Source organism: Cervus canadensis, chromosome 25 (genome assembly GCF_019320065.1).
Source record: "Cervus canadensis isolate Bull #8, Minnesota chromosome 25, ASM1932006v1, whole genome shotgun sequence".
NCBI lineage: Eukaryota > Metazoa > Chordata > Mammalia > Artiodactyla > Cervidae > Cervus > Cervus canadensis.
In genome coordinates this window covers 25,181,641-25,200,490 of record NC_057410.1, presented here as the reverse complement: position 1 = coordinate 25,200,490, position 18,850 = coordinate 25,181,641, and the positions used below count along the sequence as shown (strand labels likewise).

The window sequence follows — 18,850 nt, the reverse complement described above, 5'->3', positions numbered from 1 at the left end:
AGTCCATGGGATAGGGCCTGCCAGAAGCCAAGAATTCAGATGTGAGGCAAAGGGTGGTACTAGATGTAGATTGTGGGTGCTTCTGGTTGTCCTGGGAACTCTTAAGCAGGAGGTGGGAAGTGGATCCCCCAGGAATTCAGAGTGGAAGAAGAGGATATGTGTTTATTGGAGGGGAAATAGACTGTGGGACAAGGGTTGGGGAGAAGGATTTTCCTTGTCATTAGTACAGGAGTTTGTAGGTGTGATTTTGCTCTGATTTCTATAGGTTCTAGATAACATTAGCTGCCTTCTCCTCAGGATTTGGAGGAAAGTGATGAGTGGGAATACTTCCCAGACAAATAGATATCTCTTGGCCCTGACAGGTCTCCCCGAGAGGGCTCTGCCCAGTCGGAGAGAGGGATGGACAGCCCGAAGCCACCTGGTGAGGATAAAGATTCGGAACCAGCAGGTGGGTAGGACAAACACTGGGTTTCTGTTCTTCTCAGGAAATCTTAGATTTCTGGTCCTAGCACAGGGACAGAAGCTAAGTCTGTCTGATAGGTAATAACTGAAGGACTTTGTTCTTTGGGACAGAAGTTGAAATGCCATCACTGTTATCCACCAAGGGTTTTGGGTAATCTCATGGGTCTGATGAGTGGACTGGTATTAAACAGAGGATAATGGCTGATACATGTTTCTTCTCTGTTCATTCAGCTGATGGACCTGCAGCCTCTGAGGAGTCAGGTGCCACTGAGCCAGACCTTCCCAAACCACATGTTGGGGAGGTCTCTGTGCCCAGTTCTGGGGGTCCCCAGCTTCAGGAGCCTCCCCAGGACTGCAGGTAACTAGTTTGGGGAAATGAGGATATAAGGAGGTATGAAGACTTGATTTGAGCATCTGGGGCTTTCAAAGTGGAAGATTTAGGAGATGAGTGTTCGGGAAGCATAGGGGTGCCAAGTCGTGGGGTTGTTGAGGGTGCCTGTGGGCAGGACCGGCGTGGTGCTGATGCTCGTGTGTTCACAGCGGGGGTCCGGTGCGGCGTTGTGCTCTCTGTAACTGCGGAGAGCCCAGTCTACATGGGCAGCGGGAGCTACGGCGCTTTGAGTTGCCATTTGACTGGCCCCGGTGTCCCGTGGTGTCCTCTGGGGGGAACCCAGGGCCCAATGAGAGAGCGCTGCCCAGTGAGGACCTATCACAGATTGGTTTCCCTGAGGGCCTGACACCTGCCCACCTGGGAGAACCTGGAGGTAAGGGAAGGGAAATGGGGTAGCTGACTTGGGGAGGAAATGGGGTAGGGGCTAGGTGGTCCTAAACCAAGGGTCACGTTCTCGTTAACTGTTTTCCCTCTTTCCACCTATAAAGGGTCCTGCTGGGCTCACCATTGGTGCGCTGCGTGGTCGGCAGGCGTATGGGGGCAGGAGGGCCCAGAACTATGTGGTGTGGACAAGGCCATCTTCTCAGGGATCTCACAGGTGGGGCGGGGGCCAGGGGATGGCACAGGCGAAGGGCAGGGTGGGCAGGGGGCATCCTGGGGTAGAGCTGGTGCCTGGCCTGTGGCTCTGGAGAGAGCTGGCCGGTGCTGAGGCTTTGTCTCCTCTCTGGCAGCGCTGCTCCCACTGCACCAGACTTGGTGCCTCCATCCCTTGCCGCTCGCCTGGATGTTCACGTCTTTACCACTTCCCCTGTGCAACTGCCAGCGGTTCCTTCTTATCCATGAAAACACTGCAGCTGCTATGCCCAGAGCACAGTGAGGGGGCCGCACATCTGGGTGAGGAGTCCCGCCCCTTGGACAGCGGACACGTGGGGGTCCACGGCTGCTGGGGTTTTTATGCTCTGCAGAGCGCTCTGAAGCCTGCAATTACATGCTGTCAGTCTTCCCCGTGAAAATAGGCGTGGCCTCTGAGTGCAGTGGCTTTGCCCGTCTCATTTACCATGGTCTCTGCAGCGCCTGGGTTTTCCAGGTGGCACTAGTGGTAAAGAACCTGCCTGCTAGTGCAGGAAAAGTTAGAGACGTGGGTTCAATCCCTAGTTGGGAAGATCCCTTGGAGGAGGGCATGGCAGCCCACTCCAGTATCCTTGCCTGGAGAATTCCATGGACAGAGGAACTTTGTGGGCTACAGTCCGTGGGGTCTCAAAGAGTCAGACACGACTGAAACAATGGAGTGTACATGCACAATGCAGTGCCTAGAGCAGTGCCTGACGTATGTTAGGCAGACACTTAGAAACTGTTCATTCTGTGTCTGCGGAATGCCGGTTATGTAGACAGCACTGTGCTGAGTCCTATAAGGAACCCATAGCTGACCTGTGTCATCCTTCCCTTCCTACTGCAGAGGAGGCTCGCTGTGCAGTATGTGAGGGGCCAGGGGAATTGTGTGACCTGTTCTTCTGTACCAGCTGTGGGCATCACTATCACGGGGCCTGTCTGGACACTGCTCTGACTGCCCGCAAGCGTGCTGGCTGGCAGTGCCCTGAATGCAAAGTGTGCCAAGCTTGCAGGTACAAGTGGGAGGGCAGAAGGGAACCTTAGGTGAAGCACGGGTCAGGGTTGAAAAGCAGGGCAGGGAGAACCCTGTTATGTGCCCCCTGCAGGAAACCTGGGAATGACTCTAAGATGTTGGTCTGTGAGACGTGTGACAAAGGATACCATACCTTCTGCCTGAAACCACCAATGGAGGAACTGCCTGCTCACTCTTGGAAGTGCAAGGTGAGTGTGCCCGAATGCTGCCTTACTCTCCCTAATTCCACCTGCTGCAGTGCCCCAGGTTTCTCTGTTGGGACACGCTCTGTGCTCTCCTCCCATCTCTGCGTCTCTGCTGTCTGACCAGTGGCCATCTTGCTTGTTCCCTTCCGCTAGGCATGCCGGGTGTGCCGGGCCTGTGGGGCAGGCTCAGCTGAGCTGAATCCCAACTCTGAGTGGTTTGAGAACTACTCGCTCTGTCACCGCTGTCACAAAGTCCCGGGAGGACAGCCTGTCAGTTCTCTTGCTGAGCAGCACCCCCCAGTCTGTAGCAGGTAAGTGGTGTGGATTGGCAGAGGTTGGGAGGGGGCCTGGGAGGTACTGAGATGGGCAGGGGTTGTGTTCAAGCAAACAGCCTTTGAGAGGAGGGCCCTCAGGTGAGCAGTACATTCCAGAGCATCCATGCCTGAGCCCTGTGTGCTCTAGAGGGGTTGGTGGGTGATGCGAGTCTGCTTCCCGTGCCCTCTGCAGATTCTCACCCCCAGAGCCTGGCGCTACCCCCACCGATGAGCCCAATACTCCGTACGTTGCGTGCCAAGGGCAGCCAAAGGATGGACACGTGACCTCTATGCAACCCAAGGAACTGGGGCCCCTGCAATGTGAAGCCAAACCACTAGGTGAGTAGGGTTTGAGGGTTCCTGAAAGTAATTCCCTTCTATCCTGTGGCAAGGGCCAATCTCTGCTTTGCCCCAACCCTGTACTTGCTGTGGGGGTGCAGCTGAGCTAGGTAGGAGCAGAGTGTGTTATGTCTGCAGGGAGAGAAGGGGCCCAACTTGAGCCCCAGTTGGAGGCCCCCCTAAATGAGGAGATGCCACTGCTGCCCCCACCTGAGGAGTCGCCCCTGTCCCCACCACCTGAGGACTCACCCACGTCCCCGCCGCCTGAGGCATCGCGCCTGTCCCCACCGCCTGAGGACTCACCCCTCTCTCCACCGCCTGAGGAGTCTCCTCTGTCTCCCCCGCCTGAGTCACCACCCTTCTCTTCCCCAGAGGACTCCCCCCCACATCCCCCACTTGATACACCCTTACCCCCACCACCTGAAGCATCACCCCTGTCCCCACCACTGGAGGAGTCTCCTCTGTCCCCTCCCCCCGAGGAATTGCCTACTTCCCCACCACCGGAAGCATCTCGCCTGTCTCCACCACCGGAAGAATCACCCATGTCTCCGCCACCTGAAGAGTCACCCATGTCTCCGCCACCTGAGGCTTCTTGTCTGTTCCCACCATTTGAGGAGTCGCCCCTGTCCCCTCCACCCGAGGAATCTCCTCTCTCCCCGCCACCTGAGGCATCACGCCTATCCCCACCACCTGAGGACTCACCCATGTCCCCACCACCTGAAGACTTGCCTATGTCCCCGCCGCCTGAGGTGTCACGCCTGTCCCCCCCGCCTGAGGAGTCTCCCCTGTCACCACCACCTGAGGAGTCTCCCACATCCCCTCCACCTGAGGCTTCACGCCTGTCCCCTCCACCTGAGGACTCCCCTACATCCCCGCCACCTGAAGACCCACCTGCTTCCCCGCCTCCGGAGGACTTGCTCGTGTCCCTGCCGCTGGAGGAGTCACCGCTATTGCCACTGCCTGAAGAATTGCGACTTTGCCCCCGGCCCGAGGAGCCACAGTTGTCCCCTCAAGCTGAGAAACCGCGCCTGTCTCCTGCGCCCCAGGAGCCGCGTCTGTCTCCCGCATCCCAGGAGCCGCATCTGTCCCCCGCACCCCAGGAGCTGTGCCTGTCTCCCGCACCTGAGGAGCCACGCCTGTCCCCTGCATCCCAGCAGCCGTGCCTGTCCCCTGCGCCCGAGGAGCCACGCCTGTCCCCCGCACCCCAGCAGCCGCACCTGTCCCCCATGCCCCAACAGCCGCACCTGTCCCCTGCGCCCGAGGAGCCATGCCTGTCCCCTGTGTCCAAGGAGCTGCGCCTGTCCCCTGCACCCCAGGAGCCCTGCCTGTCCCCCGCGCCTCAGGAGCTGCACCTGTCCCCCGTGCCGGAGGAGCCACATCTATTGCTTGCATCCGAGGAACCACGCCTGTCCCCCCGGCCTGAGGAACCGCGCCTGTCCCCTCGACCTGAGGAGCCACGCCTGTCCCCCCAGCCTGAGGAACCACACCTGTCCCCTCGACCTGAAGAGCCCACTGAGGAGCCAGGCCTGTGCCCTGCATCTGAGGAATTGCCCTTATTCCTCCCACCCAGGGAGCCACCCTTATCCCCCATGCTTGGAGAGCCGGCCCTGTCTGAGCCTGGGGAACCACCTCTGTCCCCTCTGCCTGAGGAGCTGCCGTTGTCCCCATCTGGGGAGCCATCTTTGTCACCTCAGCTTATGCCACCAGGTAAGGGGCTGTTAGTACCCTGTTACTCTGGGACGGTCTTAACTTGATGGCACATCTAATCTAAGAGCCTCTCTTTTCCTCCAGATCCTCTTCCTCCTCCACTTTCACCCATCATCACAACTGTGGCCCCACCAGCCCTGTCTCCGTTGGGAGAGTTAGAGTACCCCTTTGATGCCAAAGGGGACAGTGACCCTGAATCGCCATTGCCTGCCCCCATCCTGGAGACACCTATCAGCCCTCCACCAGAAGCTAACTGCACTGACCCTGAGCCTGTACCCCCTATGATCCTTCCCCCGTCCCCAGGCTCCCCCATGGGACCGGCCTCTCCCATCCTGATGGAGCCTCTTCCCCCTCGTTGTTCCCCACTCCTCCAGCATTCCCTGCCTCCCTCAAGCTCACCTCCTTCCCAGTGCTCTCCTGCCTTGCCACTGTCGGTTCCTTCCCCGCTGAGTCCCATGGACAAGGCAGTGGAGGTCTCAGAAGAGGCTGAGCCACAGAAGATGGAGACTGAGAAAGCCCCAGAACCTGAGTGCCCAGCCTTGGAACCCAGCCCTACTAGTCCTCTTCCGTCTCCTCTGGGGAATCTTTCCTGCCCTGCACCCAGCCCTGCCCCAGCCCTGGATGACTTCTCTGGCCTGGGGGAAGATATAGCCCCTCTGGATGGGACTGACACTCCTGGTTCACATCCAGAGGCTGGACAGACCCCTGGCAGTTTGGCTAGTGAACTTAAGGGTTCCCCTGTGCTCCTGGACTCTGAGGAGCTGGCCCCTGTGACCCCTATGGAGGTCTATGGCCCAGAATGCAAGCAGGCAGGGCAGGGCTCACCCTGTGAAGAGCAAGAGGAGCCACGTGCACCTGTGGCCCCGACCCCACCTACTCTCATCAAATCCGACATCGTTAATGAGATCTCCAATCTGAGCCAGGGCGATGCCAGTGCCAGTTTTCCTGGCTCAGAGCCCCTGCTGGGCTCTCCAGACCCCGAGGGGGGTGGCTCCCTGTCCATGGAGTTGGGGGTATCTACAGACGTTAGTCCAGCCCGAGATGAGGGCTCCCTGCGGCTCTGTACCGACTCGCTGCCAGAGACTGATGACTCGCTATTGTGTGATGCTGGGACAGCTATTGGAGGAGGCAAAGCCGAGGGGGACAAGGGGAGGCGGCGCAGCTCCCCGGCTCGTTCCCGCATCAAACAGGTGAGGGGCTATCCAGCCGCTGGATGTGTTTGATGTCCCGTCACTGTCAGAGGTACGGTTCTGTGTCACTCACTGATACCTTCCCACCTGACTTATTGAATCCTGGGTTCTCAGAGATCCTTGAGTTCATCTTGTTACTTTATTAAAGAGAACACCAGTAACAGAGGGGAAAGTAACTTGCCCAGGTTCTTGGTTACTCAGTCAATAGAATCAGCATTAGAAACTCAGATCTCTCAAGCCAGTTTTTTTTTTCTCACTGTACAGTACCATGTTGGCCACTCTTTCTTCTTGGAAGATCAGGAGTGGTTTGGACCAGAGCTACCTACCTGTTGCTACTCTAGAGTTTGGGCTTCCTCCCTGGCCCTGACTGGGAAGCTTGGACTTTGTTACCTGCCTTTGTCTCTGGCCCTTTGTCTCTTCTTTTGCCTCTAAGCCTATGGACCCCACCTCTTAGCCCTCTGCTTCTCCTCTAATCACCCGTTTCCCTCACTCAGGGTCGCAGCAGTAGTTTCCCAGGGAGACGCCGGCCACGTGGAGGAGCACATGGAGGACGTGGGAGAGGACGGGCCCGGCTAAAATCAACTACTTCTTCCATTGAGACTCTGGTAGTAAGGAGAGGCCTCCCATCCCCCAAACATGCTTCAGCTGGCCCCTTCAAGATTAAACACCCTTTAAATCCTGCCAGTCCCCTGCACGCTCTGCCTGCCTGCTAGCCTAGGGCCTGTCCAGCTATGTCTGTGCTCCTTCTGTCCTCTTGGCCCCCAGGCTTCTCTGAAATGTGATGTTGGGCTGAGGCCCAGTTTGGGAGCCGGGGTGTTCTTCTGCTTCTTAGTCCTGGCTCCTGGCCTTCATCTTAGCCGGGGGTTTATGCCGCCTTCCCCCAACACCAAAGAGGAAAGCAGCTTAGTGGGGGCAGATTTAGCTGCCTCACTTTGCACAACTCTCTACCTATAAGGTTGCTGATATCGATAGCTCTCCCAGCAAGGAGGAAGAAGACGATGATGATGATACCATGCAAAATACTGTGGTTCTCTTCTCCAACACAGACAAATTTGTGCTAATGCAGGTACCGTACTTGAGTCAAGTAGTCGCATCTTCATCAGTAAGACCTGGCAGACTGAACGCCAGGCTGGTATTTGGATGTATGTGTTTCGGTGGGAGGGTAAATGAGGAAAACCAGAGGCCTGCTTCTCAGAATACCAGAAAATGAGCTTGACACTGAAGTGGGAGTTGGGAATGTAGCAGTGAAAAAGGCAGAGGTGATTTCTGCTCTATTGAAGCTCCTAGTCTAGGGAACATGAGGAATCTTGAAGCTACAGAATTTGTTGCATATTGTTACTGTGATCCTGATCAGTCTTCACCCACCTTGTCTTTCACTTCTCATTACCTCTATCCACGGTAGGCTGTATCATTTCAGATTACCTGATCAGACGAGCAAGGCAGCCCAGGAAGGAGCAGGGTCCCGTGATGGCTCGCTGTGTTCTAATGCAGGGATAGGCTTTTGGTTCTCTGACTCCCTCCTGTCGGATTAGTGTCACAGTCAGTTACGGGGACTGAGTGGTGCTGAGGATGTGAGGTGGGACACTGGGGTTTCTGTGTGTTTCCCCAGGACATGTGTGTGGTGTGTGGCAGCTTTGGCCGGGGGGCAGAGGGCCACCTCCTTGCCTGTTCCCAGTGCTCCCAGTGCTATCATCCTTACTGTGTCAATAGCAAGGTGAGTTCAGGGCCCCAGCGATCTGGTCTGGGGGATGGGGTCAGTTCTTGCTTATCCTAGGCCTCTTTCCTGGCCACTCTACTTAAAGTGGTCATTGGTCATGGAACTTGTTCATCAGTTTCCAGTGGCTGTCAAATTCATCTTGGGTAAAATGTTTTGGAAACCGTAGTGGTCTTATGGGTTTCTTTGTTATAGATCATGACTTACTGGTATAGTTGAGTACATTGTATAAATTGTGGGAACTTTTCTAGTGGGAAACATGCTCTGGATATAAAATATAAAATCAGAACCAAACACATGTCCACAAAGAGAAAGTAATGTTTTTGACTCAAGCATGATCAGTCATTTTGGGGTTTTCATTAACATTTAGAACTTGTCCACTGCTAACATTCACCGACTTGCAGCAGTAGCAGGTTCTACATGTTCATGAAAAGCTGGGGGAAATACAACCTGGCTAGTGAAAGATCTTAACAAGACAGTGGCTGGGTGAGGCTGTTCTTTGATCAGCGGAGATCCCTGGAAGCCTGTTTAAGAGCCATTATTTTAGGGGTGAGGGTGCTCCGTGTATCCTCCCTGTGCACAAATGAAGGTCTGGCCTGGGTATGGGGGTCCTTCAGTCCCAGCTGTGTAAGTCCCAGCACCCTTGGAGAGGTCTGCCCTGCCCTCTGCATCACCCCCTGAGGAATTGCCGTCTCCTGCACCAGATCACCAAGGTGATGCTGCTGAAGGGCTGGCGTTGTGTGGAGTGCATCGTGTGCGAGGTGTGTGGCCAGGCCTCAGACCCCTCCCGCCTCCTGCTCTGTGATGACTGTGACATTAGCTACCACACGTACTGCCTGGACCCCCCACTGCTCACCGTGCCCAAGGGTGGCTGGAAGTGCAAGTGGTAAGGAGACCGGCAACTTCAGATGGGCCTGACATGTTAAGAGTGGGTATGATGTTGAATACATGGCCGAGGCTGGGTTTTGGAGGCTAGGCTGGTTTGGGTGCTCTGGGTAGGTTAGGTGTTGAGGGTCTGTCTTTCTGCCCGCACCAGGTGTGTGTCTTGTATGCAGTGTGGGGCCGCCTCCCCTGGCTTCCACTGTGAATGGCAGAATAGTTACACACACTGCGGGCCCTGTGCCAGCCTGGTGACCTGCCCTATCTGTCATGCCCCCTACGTGGAGGAGGACCTGCTGATCCAGTGTCGCCATTGTGAACGGTGAGGGTGCCCGTCTCCCCCAGATAGGCTCCCCCTCCCTGTTTTCAGCCTCATGTTTCCATTCACCTCCTCCTGTCTCCTTTCTCCCAGGTGGATGCATGCCGGCTGTGAGAGCCTCTTCACAGAGGATGATGTGGAGCAGGCAGCTGATGAGGGCTTCGACTGTGTCTCCTGCCAGCCTTATGTGGTCAAGCCTGCTGGTGAGTCCCGGATGCTAGGGAGCGGGGAGGAGGGGCCAGCGCAGGGGTGCCTTGCTCTGGGCCAGGGCCTCCAGCTGTTTGTCCTTTCCACAGCGCCTGTCGCACCTCCAGAGTTGGTACCTATGAAGGTGAAAGAGCCTGGTGAGTCACAGTAATTCTGAATGCCAGTGCCAGAGGAGACCCTTAGACACTTAGTCCAGCTCCAGTCCCCCAATTTTATCTCATTTTTCACAGAAAAAATGCTAAGATCCAGGGATGTTGAGTGGCCTGCCCAAGGTCACCCCATAGGTCAGTGGTGAAGTTGTGGTGACACCCAAGGACTCCAGATTCCAGACAGAATTCCATTCACCAGCCAACATGGCCTTTATACAGCCAGACTCTCGTCTTCATAGAGCACAGGACCCTTTCTGAACCCTGCTCTTTTTCCTTAATGAAGGAGCTCTCCCACCTCCGTCCATCATGATGTGGGCACTGCCCCTGGCATCTGGGGCACTATGAGCTGGCATTCAGCACGGAGGGGCTCTCCTTGGTCCACACAGCCAGAGAATATATTTGGTGACCTGAGGATTAATCAGGAGCAGAGTCCAACTTCAGCAGCAGCTGTCTCTCAGACCCCCTCGGGTCACTGAGAGAGCACTCAGGCCTCAGCTGGTGCCCACCAGTGGTCTCTCCTCTATCGCCCTCAGCCTGGACTTCAGTCTGTATGTCTCACTGCTCTTATCCCAGCTAGGGACTTAGGCCGAAACTCAGAGTCCCAGTTTCCCTGGGGCTCCGTGGGGTCATGTGCTTTTCCCCTTTGTGCAGAGCCCCAGTACTTTCGCTTTGAGGGCGTGTGGCTGACAGAAACGGGCATGGCGGTGCTGCGTAACCTGACCATGTCGCCTCTGCACAAACGGCGTCAGAGGCGTGGACGGCCTGGCCTCCCAGGCGAGGCGGGGCTGGAGGGGGCCGAGCCTTCAGAGGTCCTGGGCCCTGATGACAAGAAGGACGGTGACCTGGACACGGATGAGCTGCTCAAGGCTGAAGGTCAGCCTGGGGGATCTCGGGGAGTGCCAGAGTTCTGGAAGAATGCCTGTGAGAGTTGAGTGTTGGCTCAGAGGGCAGCGTTGTCACTCCCAGTCACCCTTGAGCCACTGTGGATCTTGTCGATGGCTCTGTGACAGGGGACTCAGCTCTCTGTTCTTTTTTTTTGTCTCAGTTGTGTCTTCGTTGCTGCACGTGAACTTTCTCTAGTTGATGTGAGTGGGGGCTACTCTAGTTGCAGTAGACAGGCTTCTCATTGTGGTAGCTTCTCTTGTTGCGGAGCATGGGCCCTAGGGTGTGCAGGTTTTAGTAGTTGTGGCTCACAGGCTTAGTTGCCCCTTGGTGTGTGGAATCTTCCTAGACCAGGAATCAAAGCCATGTCCCCTGCATTGGCAGGCAGATTCTTAACCACTGGACCATCTGGGAAGTCCCCACTTCTGTGTTCCTAGCTGACAGGATGACAGGGTTTTAAAAGGGTCCATGCTTCTAACCTGTCTCCATCTCTTCTGTCTCCATACACAGGTAGTGTGGAGCACATGGAATGCGAAATTAAACTGGAGGGTCCTGTTAGCCCTGATGGAGAACCTGGCAAAGAGGAGACTGAGGAAAGCAAAAAACGCAAACGCAAACCCTATCGGCCTGGTGAGGCCCTGGGATGTGGATGGGGTGGTGAGGGGCAGCTTACCAGGTCCCTAGCAGCTTCTCAGCCTCAGCTCTGCCTCCTTACAGGCATTGGTGGTTTCATGGTGCGACAGCGGAAATCCCACACACGTGTGAAAAAAGGGCCTGCTGCACAGGCGGAGGTGTTGAGTGGGGATGGGCAGCCCGACGAGGGTGAGACGGGTGAGGGCTCCAGTGGGGCCTGGGAGAAGGTGGGGCTCGCAGGACCCGTGGGACACTGCCAGGGAGGCCGGGGGCAGGGGTGCTCTCAAAAGACCAAGGAGGTAGTGGGCCCAGTTGGTGTCAGGGGAGAATAGGCAGAAAGTGTCCCCAGGCCAACCTGGGAGCAGCATGCCTGCAGTCCCCAGAGAGGCTGACCCTCCTGTTCGGTCCTCAGTGTTGCCTGCCGACCTGCCTGCTGAGGGCTCTGTGGACCAGAGCCTGGCCGACGGGGATGAGAAGAAGAAGCAGCAGCGGCGAGGGCGCAAGAAGAACAAACTGGAGGACATGTTCCCTGCTTACCTGCAGGTGGGTCTTAGGCTCTGAGGGCCAAGGGCCAGGCTGCTGGCCTGCAGGGCCTGAGGAAGCCTGTTTCTTTCCAACTCCTCCCACAGGAAGCCTTCTTTGGGAAGGAGCTGCTGGACCTGAGCCGGAAGGCCCTGTTTGCAGTTGGCATGGGCCGGCCAGGCTTTGGATTGGGAACCCCCAAAGCCAAGGGGGATGGAGGCTCAGAGAGGAAGGAGCTCCCGACCTCACAGAAAGGTCAGTCATGTGGGGGTAAGGTGGTCTGAAGGGGTCCAACTTCACTTTGTGCTTGGAAGCTGGTAAGAGATTTTGGTGGGAAATGGGCTGGTCTCCAGGAGTTGAGGGTTGGCCAAGAGCCCTGACCTTGGCACTGGGGTCCTGTTCTGGGCATCTCTGATTGAAGTGGGACTGTTGCTCGTAGGAGATGATGGTCCGGATGTTGCAGATGAAGAATCCCGTGGTCCCGAGGGCAAGGCTGATACACCAGGTGAGGGCTGCTGGGAGAACTGGGTGCTATCTTGGTTTTGCTTCTGTCAACCTATTCTGCCCCTGAGCACCATCAAGGTTGGAGGCTGGGAAGTGTTTCAGGCCTTCTGCGGTCCTTGCCAGAGTGGCCAGTGTGGTGCTTCCACACTGACCTTAGCTGATGAGCTTTTCCTGGCAATTGCAGGACCTGAGGACGGCGGCATAAAGGCATCCCCCGTGCCCAGTGACCCCGAGAAGCCAGGCACTCCGGGTGAAGGGATGCTTAGCTCTGACTTAGACAGGATTCCCACAGAAGGTGAGGCTGGGACCCACACTCTTCATGTATAAGGGTCTTCTCCTCTGCCTGAGGGACTCATTTATACAGCTCCTCTGGTGGGGAGTCATGGGCACCTTTCCTGGTATCCCCTGAGTCCCCTAGTCTTCCTCAGCAGCATCTTTCTTTGATCACTCACAGAACTGCCTAAGATGGAATCCAAGGACCTGCAGCAGCTTTTCAAGGACGTTCTGGGTTCTGAACGAGAACAGCATCTGGGTTGTGGAACCCCTGGCCTAGACGGCAGCCGGACACCATTGCAGAGGCCCTTTCTTCAAGGTGAGCCAATGGGGGTGGTTTGAAGACTGGGTGGGCAGGTACCGCCAAGCTTGCCTCTAGACTGGGCTGCTTGCTCCCTCTCTCTGATCCTATGCGTCTTGTAGGTGGACTCCCTTTGGGCAATCTCCCCTCCAACAGCCCAATGGACTCTTACCCGGGCCTCTGCCAGTCCCCATTCCTGGATTCTAGGTTGGTATTTGTGCTTAACCTCTGTGGGCAGTCCCTTCCCTCCAGTGGGGCCACGCTGGGGGAGGGAACCTGGGACTCTCGGGTGCTGCTGTGGCAACCCCTCCCTCTGCTGCCTTGCTAGTGACTGTCCTCTGTTGGGGCAGGGCAGTGGCCTGGGGACTCTGGGCAGTTTGTCTGGGATGGGGCTTGGCATCCCTGCCCTCTGTGACTCTCTGCCCCTGCGCCCCAGGGAGCGCGGGGGCTTCTTTAGCCCGGAACCCGGTGAGCCAGACAGCCCCTGGACAGGCTCGGGGGGCACCACGCCCTCCACCCCCACCACCCCCACCACGGAGGGTGAGGGCGACGGGCTCTCCTATAATCAGCGGAGTCTTCAGCGCTGGGAGAAGGACGAGGAGTTGGGCCAGCTGTCCACCATCTCACCTGTGCTGTACGCCAATATTAACTTCCCCAGTCTCAAGCAGGATTACCCAGGTACCTGTGGGACAGGGCAAGGGAGACAGCCTGCAACAAGACCAGTGCGGGGGTCACCTGCCAGTTCTCTCACACATCGTCTCTGTCCTCCAGACTGGTCAAGCCGCTGCAAACAAATCATGAAACTCTGGAGAAAAGTTCCAGCTGCTGATAAAGCCCCCTACCTGGTGAGACAGAAGGAGCCTGGGGTGGCGTGGGAACTGAGTCAGTGGTGGCGTGTCTTTGGGAAAGTCACCTTCATTCCTTCTATTCCCCACTTTGATAGCAGCTAGGCCAGTAGGGGTCGGCTTCTGGGTGGGGAGTGTGAGGGACAGGGTGAGGGAGCGGGACTGGGCTTGAGACTGAGTCCCAGCCTCATTCTGTGTCCTCTGTCCCTTCAGCAAAAGGCCAAAGATAACCGGGCAGCTCACCGCATCAACAAGGTGCAGAAGGTGAGCGGGCTCAGGCTGCGTGACGGCCTCCAGGTCTGGGTGTGGGGCAGCCTCCCTGAGAGTGGGATCAGGGGGCCTGCCCACAGCAGCCTGACCGTTCTGTGTCTGGTGTCCTCCTGTAGCAGGCTGAGAGCCAGATCAACAAGCAGACCAAGGTGGGCGACATGGCCCGCAAGACTGACCGACCGGCCCTACACCTCCGCATTCCCCCCCAGCCAGGGGCGCTGGGCAGTCCACCTCCCGCTGCTGCCCCCACCGTTTTCATTGGCAGCCCCACTCCCCCCGCCGGCTTGTCTACCTCTGCGGACGGGTTCCTGAAGCCGCCGGCGGGCACAGTGCCCGGTCCCGACTCGCCTGGTGAGCTCTTCCTCAAGCTCCCGCCCCAGGTGCCCGCCCAAGTGCCTTCGCAGGACCCTTTTGGACTGGCCTCTGCCTATGCTCTGGAGCCCCGCTTCCCCACAGCACCCCCCACCTACCCTCCCTATGCTAGTCAGACTGGGGGCCCTGCACCGCCCCCGACGCTGGGCGCCTCGTCTCGTCCTGGCACTGGCCAGCCCGGGGAGTTCCACACTACCCCACCTGGCACCCCCCGACACCAGCCCTCCACGCCTGACCCCTTCCTCAAACCCCGCTGCCCCTCCCTGGACAACCTGGCTGTGCCTGAGAGCCCAGGGGTAGGGGGAGGCAAGGCTGCTGAGCCTCTGCTGTCCCCCCTGCCTTTCGGGGAGTCTCGGAAGGCCCTGGAGGTGAAGAAGGAAGAGCTTGGGGGATCCTCTCCGAGCTATGGGCCCCCAAACCTGGGCTTTGTTGACTCTCCCTCCTCAGGCCCCCACCTGGGTGGCCTGGAGTTAAAGGCACCTGATGTCTTCAAAGCCCCCCTGACCCCTCGGGCATCTCAGGTAGAGCCCCAGAGCCCGGGCTTGGGCCTAAGGCCCCAGGAGCCACCCCCTGCCCAGGCTTTGGCCCCTTCTCCTCCCAGCCACTCGGACATCTTTCGCCCTGGCCCCTACCCCGACCCCTACGCCCAACCCCCGCTGACCCCTCGGCCCCAGCCCCCACCACCTGAGAGCTGCTGTGCTCTGCCTCCCCGCTCACTGCCCTCTGACCCTTTCTCCCGAGTGCCCGCCAGTCCCCAGTCCCAGTCCAGCTCCCAGTCCCCACTGACACCCCGTCCTCTGTCTGCTGAGGCTTTCTGCCCATCCCCTGTTACCCCTCGCTTCCAATCCCCTGACCCTTACTCCCGTCCACCCTCGCGTCCCCAGTCCCGGGATCCATTTGCCCCATTGCATAAGCCCCCCCGCCCCCAGCCCTCTGAAGTTGCCTTCAAGGCTGGGCCTCTAGCCCACACTCCGCTGGGGGCTGGGGGTTTCCCAGCAGCCCTGCCCTCAGGGCCAGCAGGTGAGCTCCATGCCAAGGTCCCAAGTGTGCAACCCCCCAATTTTGCCCGGTCCCCTGGGACCAGTGCATTTGTGGGCACCCCTTCTCCCATGCGTTTCACTTTCCCTCAGGCAGTTGGGGAGCCTCCCCTAAAGCCCCCTGTCCCTCAGCCTGGTCTCCCTCCACCCCATGGGATCAACAGCCATTTTGGGCCTGGCCCTACCATGGGCAAGCCTCAAAGCACAAACTACGCAGTAGCCACAGGGAACTTCCACCCATCGGGCAGCCCTCTGGGACCCAGCAGCGGGTCCACAGGAGAGGGCTATGGGCTGTCCCCACTACGCCCCCCGTCAGTCCTACCACCACCTGCACCCGATGGATCCCTCCCCTACCTGTCCCACGGAGCCTCACAGCGGGCAGGCATCACCTCTCCAGTTGAGAAACGAGAAGACCCAGGGGCTGGCACGGGCAGCTCTTTGGCGGCACCTGAGCTTTCAGGTACCCAGGACCCGGGCATGTCTGGCCTCAGTCAGACAGAACTAGAGAAGCAGCGACAGGTGGGTCAACATCTCTGTGGGCCAGCCCTTTGGGCTTTGGTGCTTGTCCAATGGACTTACCCTCTTGACTGTACTCTGCACAGCGCCAGCGACTGCGGGAGCTATTGATTCGGCAGCAGATGCAGCGCAACACCCTTCGGCAGGAGAAGGAGACTGCGGCAGCTGCCGGAGCGGTGGGACCCCCAGGCAACTGGGGTGCTGAGCCTAGTAGCCCTGCATTTGAGCAGCTGGGTCGAGGCCAGACCCCCTTTGCTGGGACCCAGGTAGGTAGAGTGGCAAGGGGTGGTGGATCCAAGATGCTGAAGGTGGCCCCACTTCCATCTACCCTCATCTCTCCTAGGACAAGGGCAGCCTTGTGGGGCTGCCCCCGAGCAAGCTGGGTGGCCCCATCCTGGGGCCAGGGGCTTTCCCCAGTGAAGACCGACTCTCCCGGCCGCCTCCACCAGCCACCCCTTCCTCTATGGATGTTAATAGCCGGTGAGGCTCCTGGGCTTCCCTTGGGGAAAAATCAGGGGAATATATTGTATCCAGTGTGCGCTGCCTCTGATTTTCCTGTCTCTCTAATCCTCAGCATCATTTTCTTTTCTTCCCCATTCCTCCCCCCCCCTCACTGCATTAACTCTTTCCTTCTTTAGGGAAGCACATGTTCTAGCTCTTTTTTCATTCTGATTTTGTCTTACTACTACTACGTATACTTCCAGGCAATTGGTGGGGGGCTCCCAAGCCTTCTATCAGCGAGCACCGTATCCTGGGTCCCTGCCCTTACAGCAGCAGCAGCAGCAGCAACTGTGGCAGCAGCAGCAACAGGCAACAGCAGCAACTTCCATGCGACTTACCATGTCTGCGCGCTTTCCTTCAACTCCTGGGCCTGAACTTGGCCGCCAAACCCTAGGTTCCCCTTTGGCTGGAATTTCCAACCGCCTGCCTGGCCCTGGTGAACCAGTGCCTGGCCCAGCTGGTCCTGCCCAGTTCATTGAGTTGCGGCACAATGTACAAAAAGGCCTTGGACCGGGGGGTCCTCCATTTCCCGGTCAGGGCCCTCCACAGAGACCCCGTTTTTACCCTGTAACTGAGGATTCCCACCGACTGGCCCCTGAAGGGCTTCGTGGCCTAGCAGTCTCAGGCCTTCCTCCACAGAAACCTTCAGCCCCACCAGCCCCTGAACTGAACAACAGCCTCCATCCAACGCCCCACACCAAAGGTCCCAACCTGCCCACTGGCTTGGAGCTAGTCAGCCGGCCCCCCTCCAGCACTGAGCTTGGCCGCCCCCCTCCTCTGGCCCTGGAAGCTGGAAAACTACCTTGTGAGGATCCTGAGCTGGATGATGACTTTGATGCCCACAAGGCCTTGGAGGACGATGAGGAGCTTGCTCACCTGGGCCTGGGTGTGGATGTGGCCAAGGGAGACGATGAGCTGGGCACTCTGGAAAACCTAGAGACCAATGATCCCCACCTCGATGACCTGCTCAATGGGGATGAGTTTGACCTGCTGGCCTATACTGATCCTGAGCTGGACACGGGGGACAAGAAGGACATCTTCAACGAGCATCTGAGGCTGGTGGAGTCAGCCAATGAAAAGGCTGAACGAGAGGCTCTGTTGCGAGGGGTGGAGCCAGGACCCTTGGGCCCCGAGGAGCGCCCTCCCCCAGCTGCTGATGCCTCTGAGCCCCGTCTGGCGTCAGGGCTTCCGGAGGTGAAGCCCAAGGTGGAGGAGGTTGGGCGCCACCCTTCCCCTTGCCAGTTTACCATTACCACCCCCAAGGCAGAGCCAGCACCTGTCACTACTTCCCTAGGCCTGGGGGTAAAGCCAGGTCAGAGTGTGACGGGCAGCCGGGACACTCGAATGGGCACAGGACCTTTTTCCAGCAGTGGGCACACAGCTGAGAAGGTCCCCTTTGGGACCACAGGAGGACCACCAGCTCACCTGCTGACGCCCAGCCCACTGAGTGGCCCGGGAGGGTCCTCCCTACTGGAAAAGTTTGAGCTAGAGAGTGGGGCCCTGACTTTGCCTGGTGGACATGCATCTGGGGATGAGCTGGACAAGATGGAGAGCTCACTGGTCGCCAGTGAGTTACCCCTGCTTATTGAGGACCTGTTGGAACATGAGAAGAAAGAGCTGCAAAAGAAGCAGCAGCTTTCAGCCCAGCTGCAGCCCGTGCAGCAGCAGCCGCCCCAGCAGCATTCCCTGCTGTCCACCCCAGGCCCTGCCCAGGCTGTGTCTTTGCCCCATGAGGGCTCTTCTCCCAGTTTGGCTGGCCCTCAACAGCAGCTTGCCCTGGGACTTGGAGGCTCCCGACAGCCAGGCTTGGCCCAACCGTTGATGCCCACCCAGCCACCAGCTCATGCCCTCCAGCAGCGCCTGGCCCCATCCATGGCCATGGTATCCAACCAAGGGCATATGCTAAGTGGGCAGCATGGGGGACAGGCAGGCTTGGTGCCCCAGCAGAACCCACAGCCAGTGCTGGGACAGAAGCCCATGGGTACCATGCCACCATCCATGTGCATGAAACCACAGCAGCTGGCAATGCAGCAGCAGTTGGCTAACAGCTTTTTCCCAGATACAGGTAATCTCAGCTGGTGGGGAGGGACTGACTTAGTAACTCAGGAGTGATCACTGTTACCACCAACTAACTGAATTCTCTCTGAGGCTGCAGACCCAAGATACTCCCTAGTTAAAGGAGATGGGACACAGAGCGTGGTATAGGTGAAACACTGTAGCTTTTTTTTTTTTTTTAATTAACACTGTAGCTTTTAAAGGAGAACAGTGCCTGGCATCTAGCAGGTGTTCAGATGTTTGAATGAATGGAATGGACACCTGAAGTCTGATTAGCAGAGGCCTTGTAGCTGTGGTGAGACCCAGAACTTAGGACTTGGAGCAAAGTGGTGCAAGAAGTAGTTGGGCTGGTGAAAGACTTAGTGAGACTAGTGGCAGGAAAGGCAGGTGTATTTGGAGACCATGAGTGGACTGCTTAGGCTGGGGTAGACTTTGTGGAAGGAAGCAAGTGGGCACTGCCGTAACTTTGGAAAGGTAAGGTGGGAGCCCAGATTGAAGAAGACCTCAAATTATAATAATATCTATTGAATAATGACTGCTAAACATTGTGCTGAGCACTTTCCATTTATTGTGTAATGTAATCATCACAACAAAAACATTAAATAGGTACCATTATTATTTTTTTTAAACTTTTAATTTTG

General features: G+C 57.6%; 1 protein-coding gene across 1 annotated transcript in view; it reads left to right on the top strand.

The window, feature by feature from the left end:
- Positions 1-18,850, top strand: part of KMT2D (lysine methyltransferase 2D) — a 40,186-nt gene that overhangs the window by 5,026 nt on the left and 16,310 nt on the right. Inside the window, exons 2-35 of the mRNA XM_043447276.1 lie at positions 363-448; positions 694-820; positions 1,003-1,226; positions 1,342-1,451; positions 1,585-1,747; positions 2,310-2,475; positions 2,569-2,683; positions 2,834-2,991; positions 3,188-3,333; positions 3,472-5,040; positions 5,125-6,230; positions 6,725-6,838; positions 7,186-7,296; positions 7,840-7,944; positions 8,649-8,830; positions 8,981-9,145; positions 9,236-9,345; positions 9,439-9,486; positions 10,150-10,371; positions 10,891-11,010; positions 11,098-11,202; positions 11,426-11,556; positions 11,643-11,790; positions 11,975-12,040; positions 12,224-12,334; positions 12,494-12,631; positions 12,736-12,820; positions 13,050-13,291; positions 13,385-13,458; positions 13,672-13,722; positions 13,845-15,656; positions 15,740-15,919; positions 15,997-16,133; positions 16,358-18,219. Coding sequence (XP_043303211.1) covers positions 400-448; positions 694-820; positions 1,003-1,226; positions 1,342-1,451; positions 1,585-1,747; positions 2,310-2,475; positions 2,569-2,683; positions 2,834-2,991; positions 3,188-3,333; positions 3,472-5,040; positions 5,125-6,230; positions 6,725-6,838; positions 7,186-7,296; positions 7,840-7,944; positions 8,649-8,830; positions 8,981-9,145; positions 9,236-9,345; positions 9,439-9,486; positions 10,150-10,371; positions 10,891-11,010; positions 11,098-11,202; positions 11,426-11,556; positions 11,643-11,790; positions 11,975-12,040; positions 12,224-12,334; positions 12,494-12,631; positions 12,736-12,820; positions 13,050-13,291; positions 13,385-13,458; positions 13,672-13,722; positions 13,845-15,656; positions 15,740-15,919; positions 15,997-16,133; positions 16,358-18,219 — 10,252 coding nt within the window. The 5' untranslated portion in view covers positions 363-399. The remainder of the gene's footprint in view (positions 1-362; positions 449-693; positions 821-1,002; positions 1,227-1,341; positions 1,452-1,584; positions 1,748-2,309; positions 2,476-2,568; positions 2,684-2,833; positions 2,992-3,187; positions 3,334-3,471; positions 5,041-5,124; positions 6,231-6,724; positions 6,839-7,185; positions 7,297-7,839; positions 7,945-8,648; positions 8,831-8,980; positions 9,146-9,235; positions 9,346-9,438; positions 9,487-10,149; positions 10,372-10,890; positions 11,011-11,097; positions 11,203-11,425; positions 11,557-11,642; positions 11,791-11,974; positions 12,041-12,223; positions 12,335-12,493; positions 12,632-12,735; positions 12,821-13,049; positions 13,292-13,384; positions 13,459-13,671; positions 13,723-13,844; positions 15,657-15,739; positions 15,920-15,996; positions 16,134-16,357; positions 18,220-18,850) is intronic.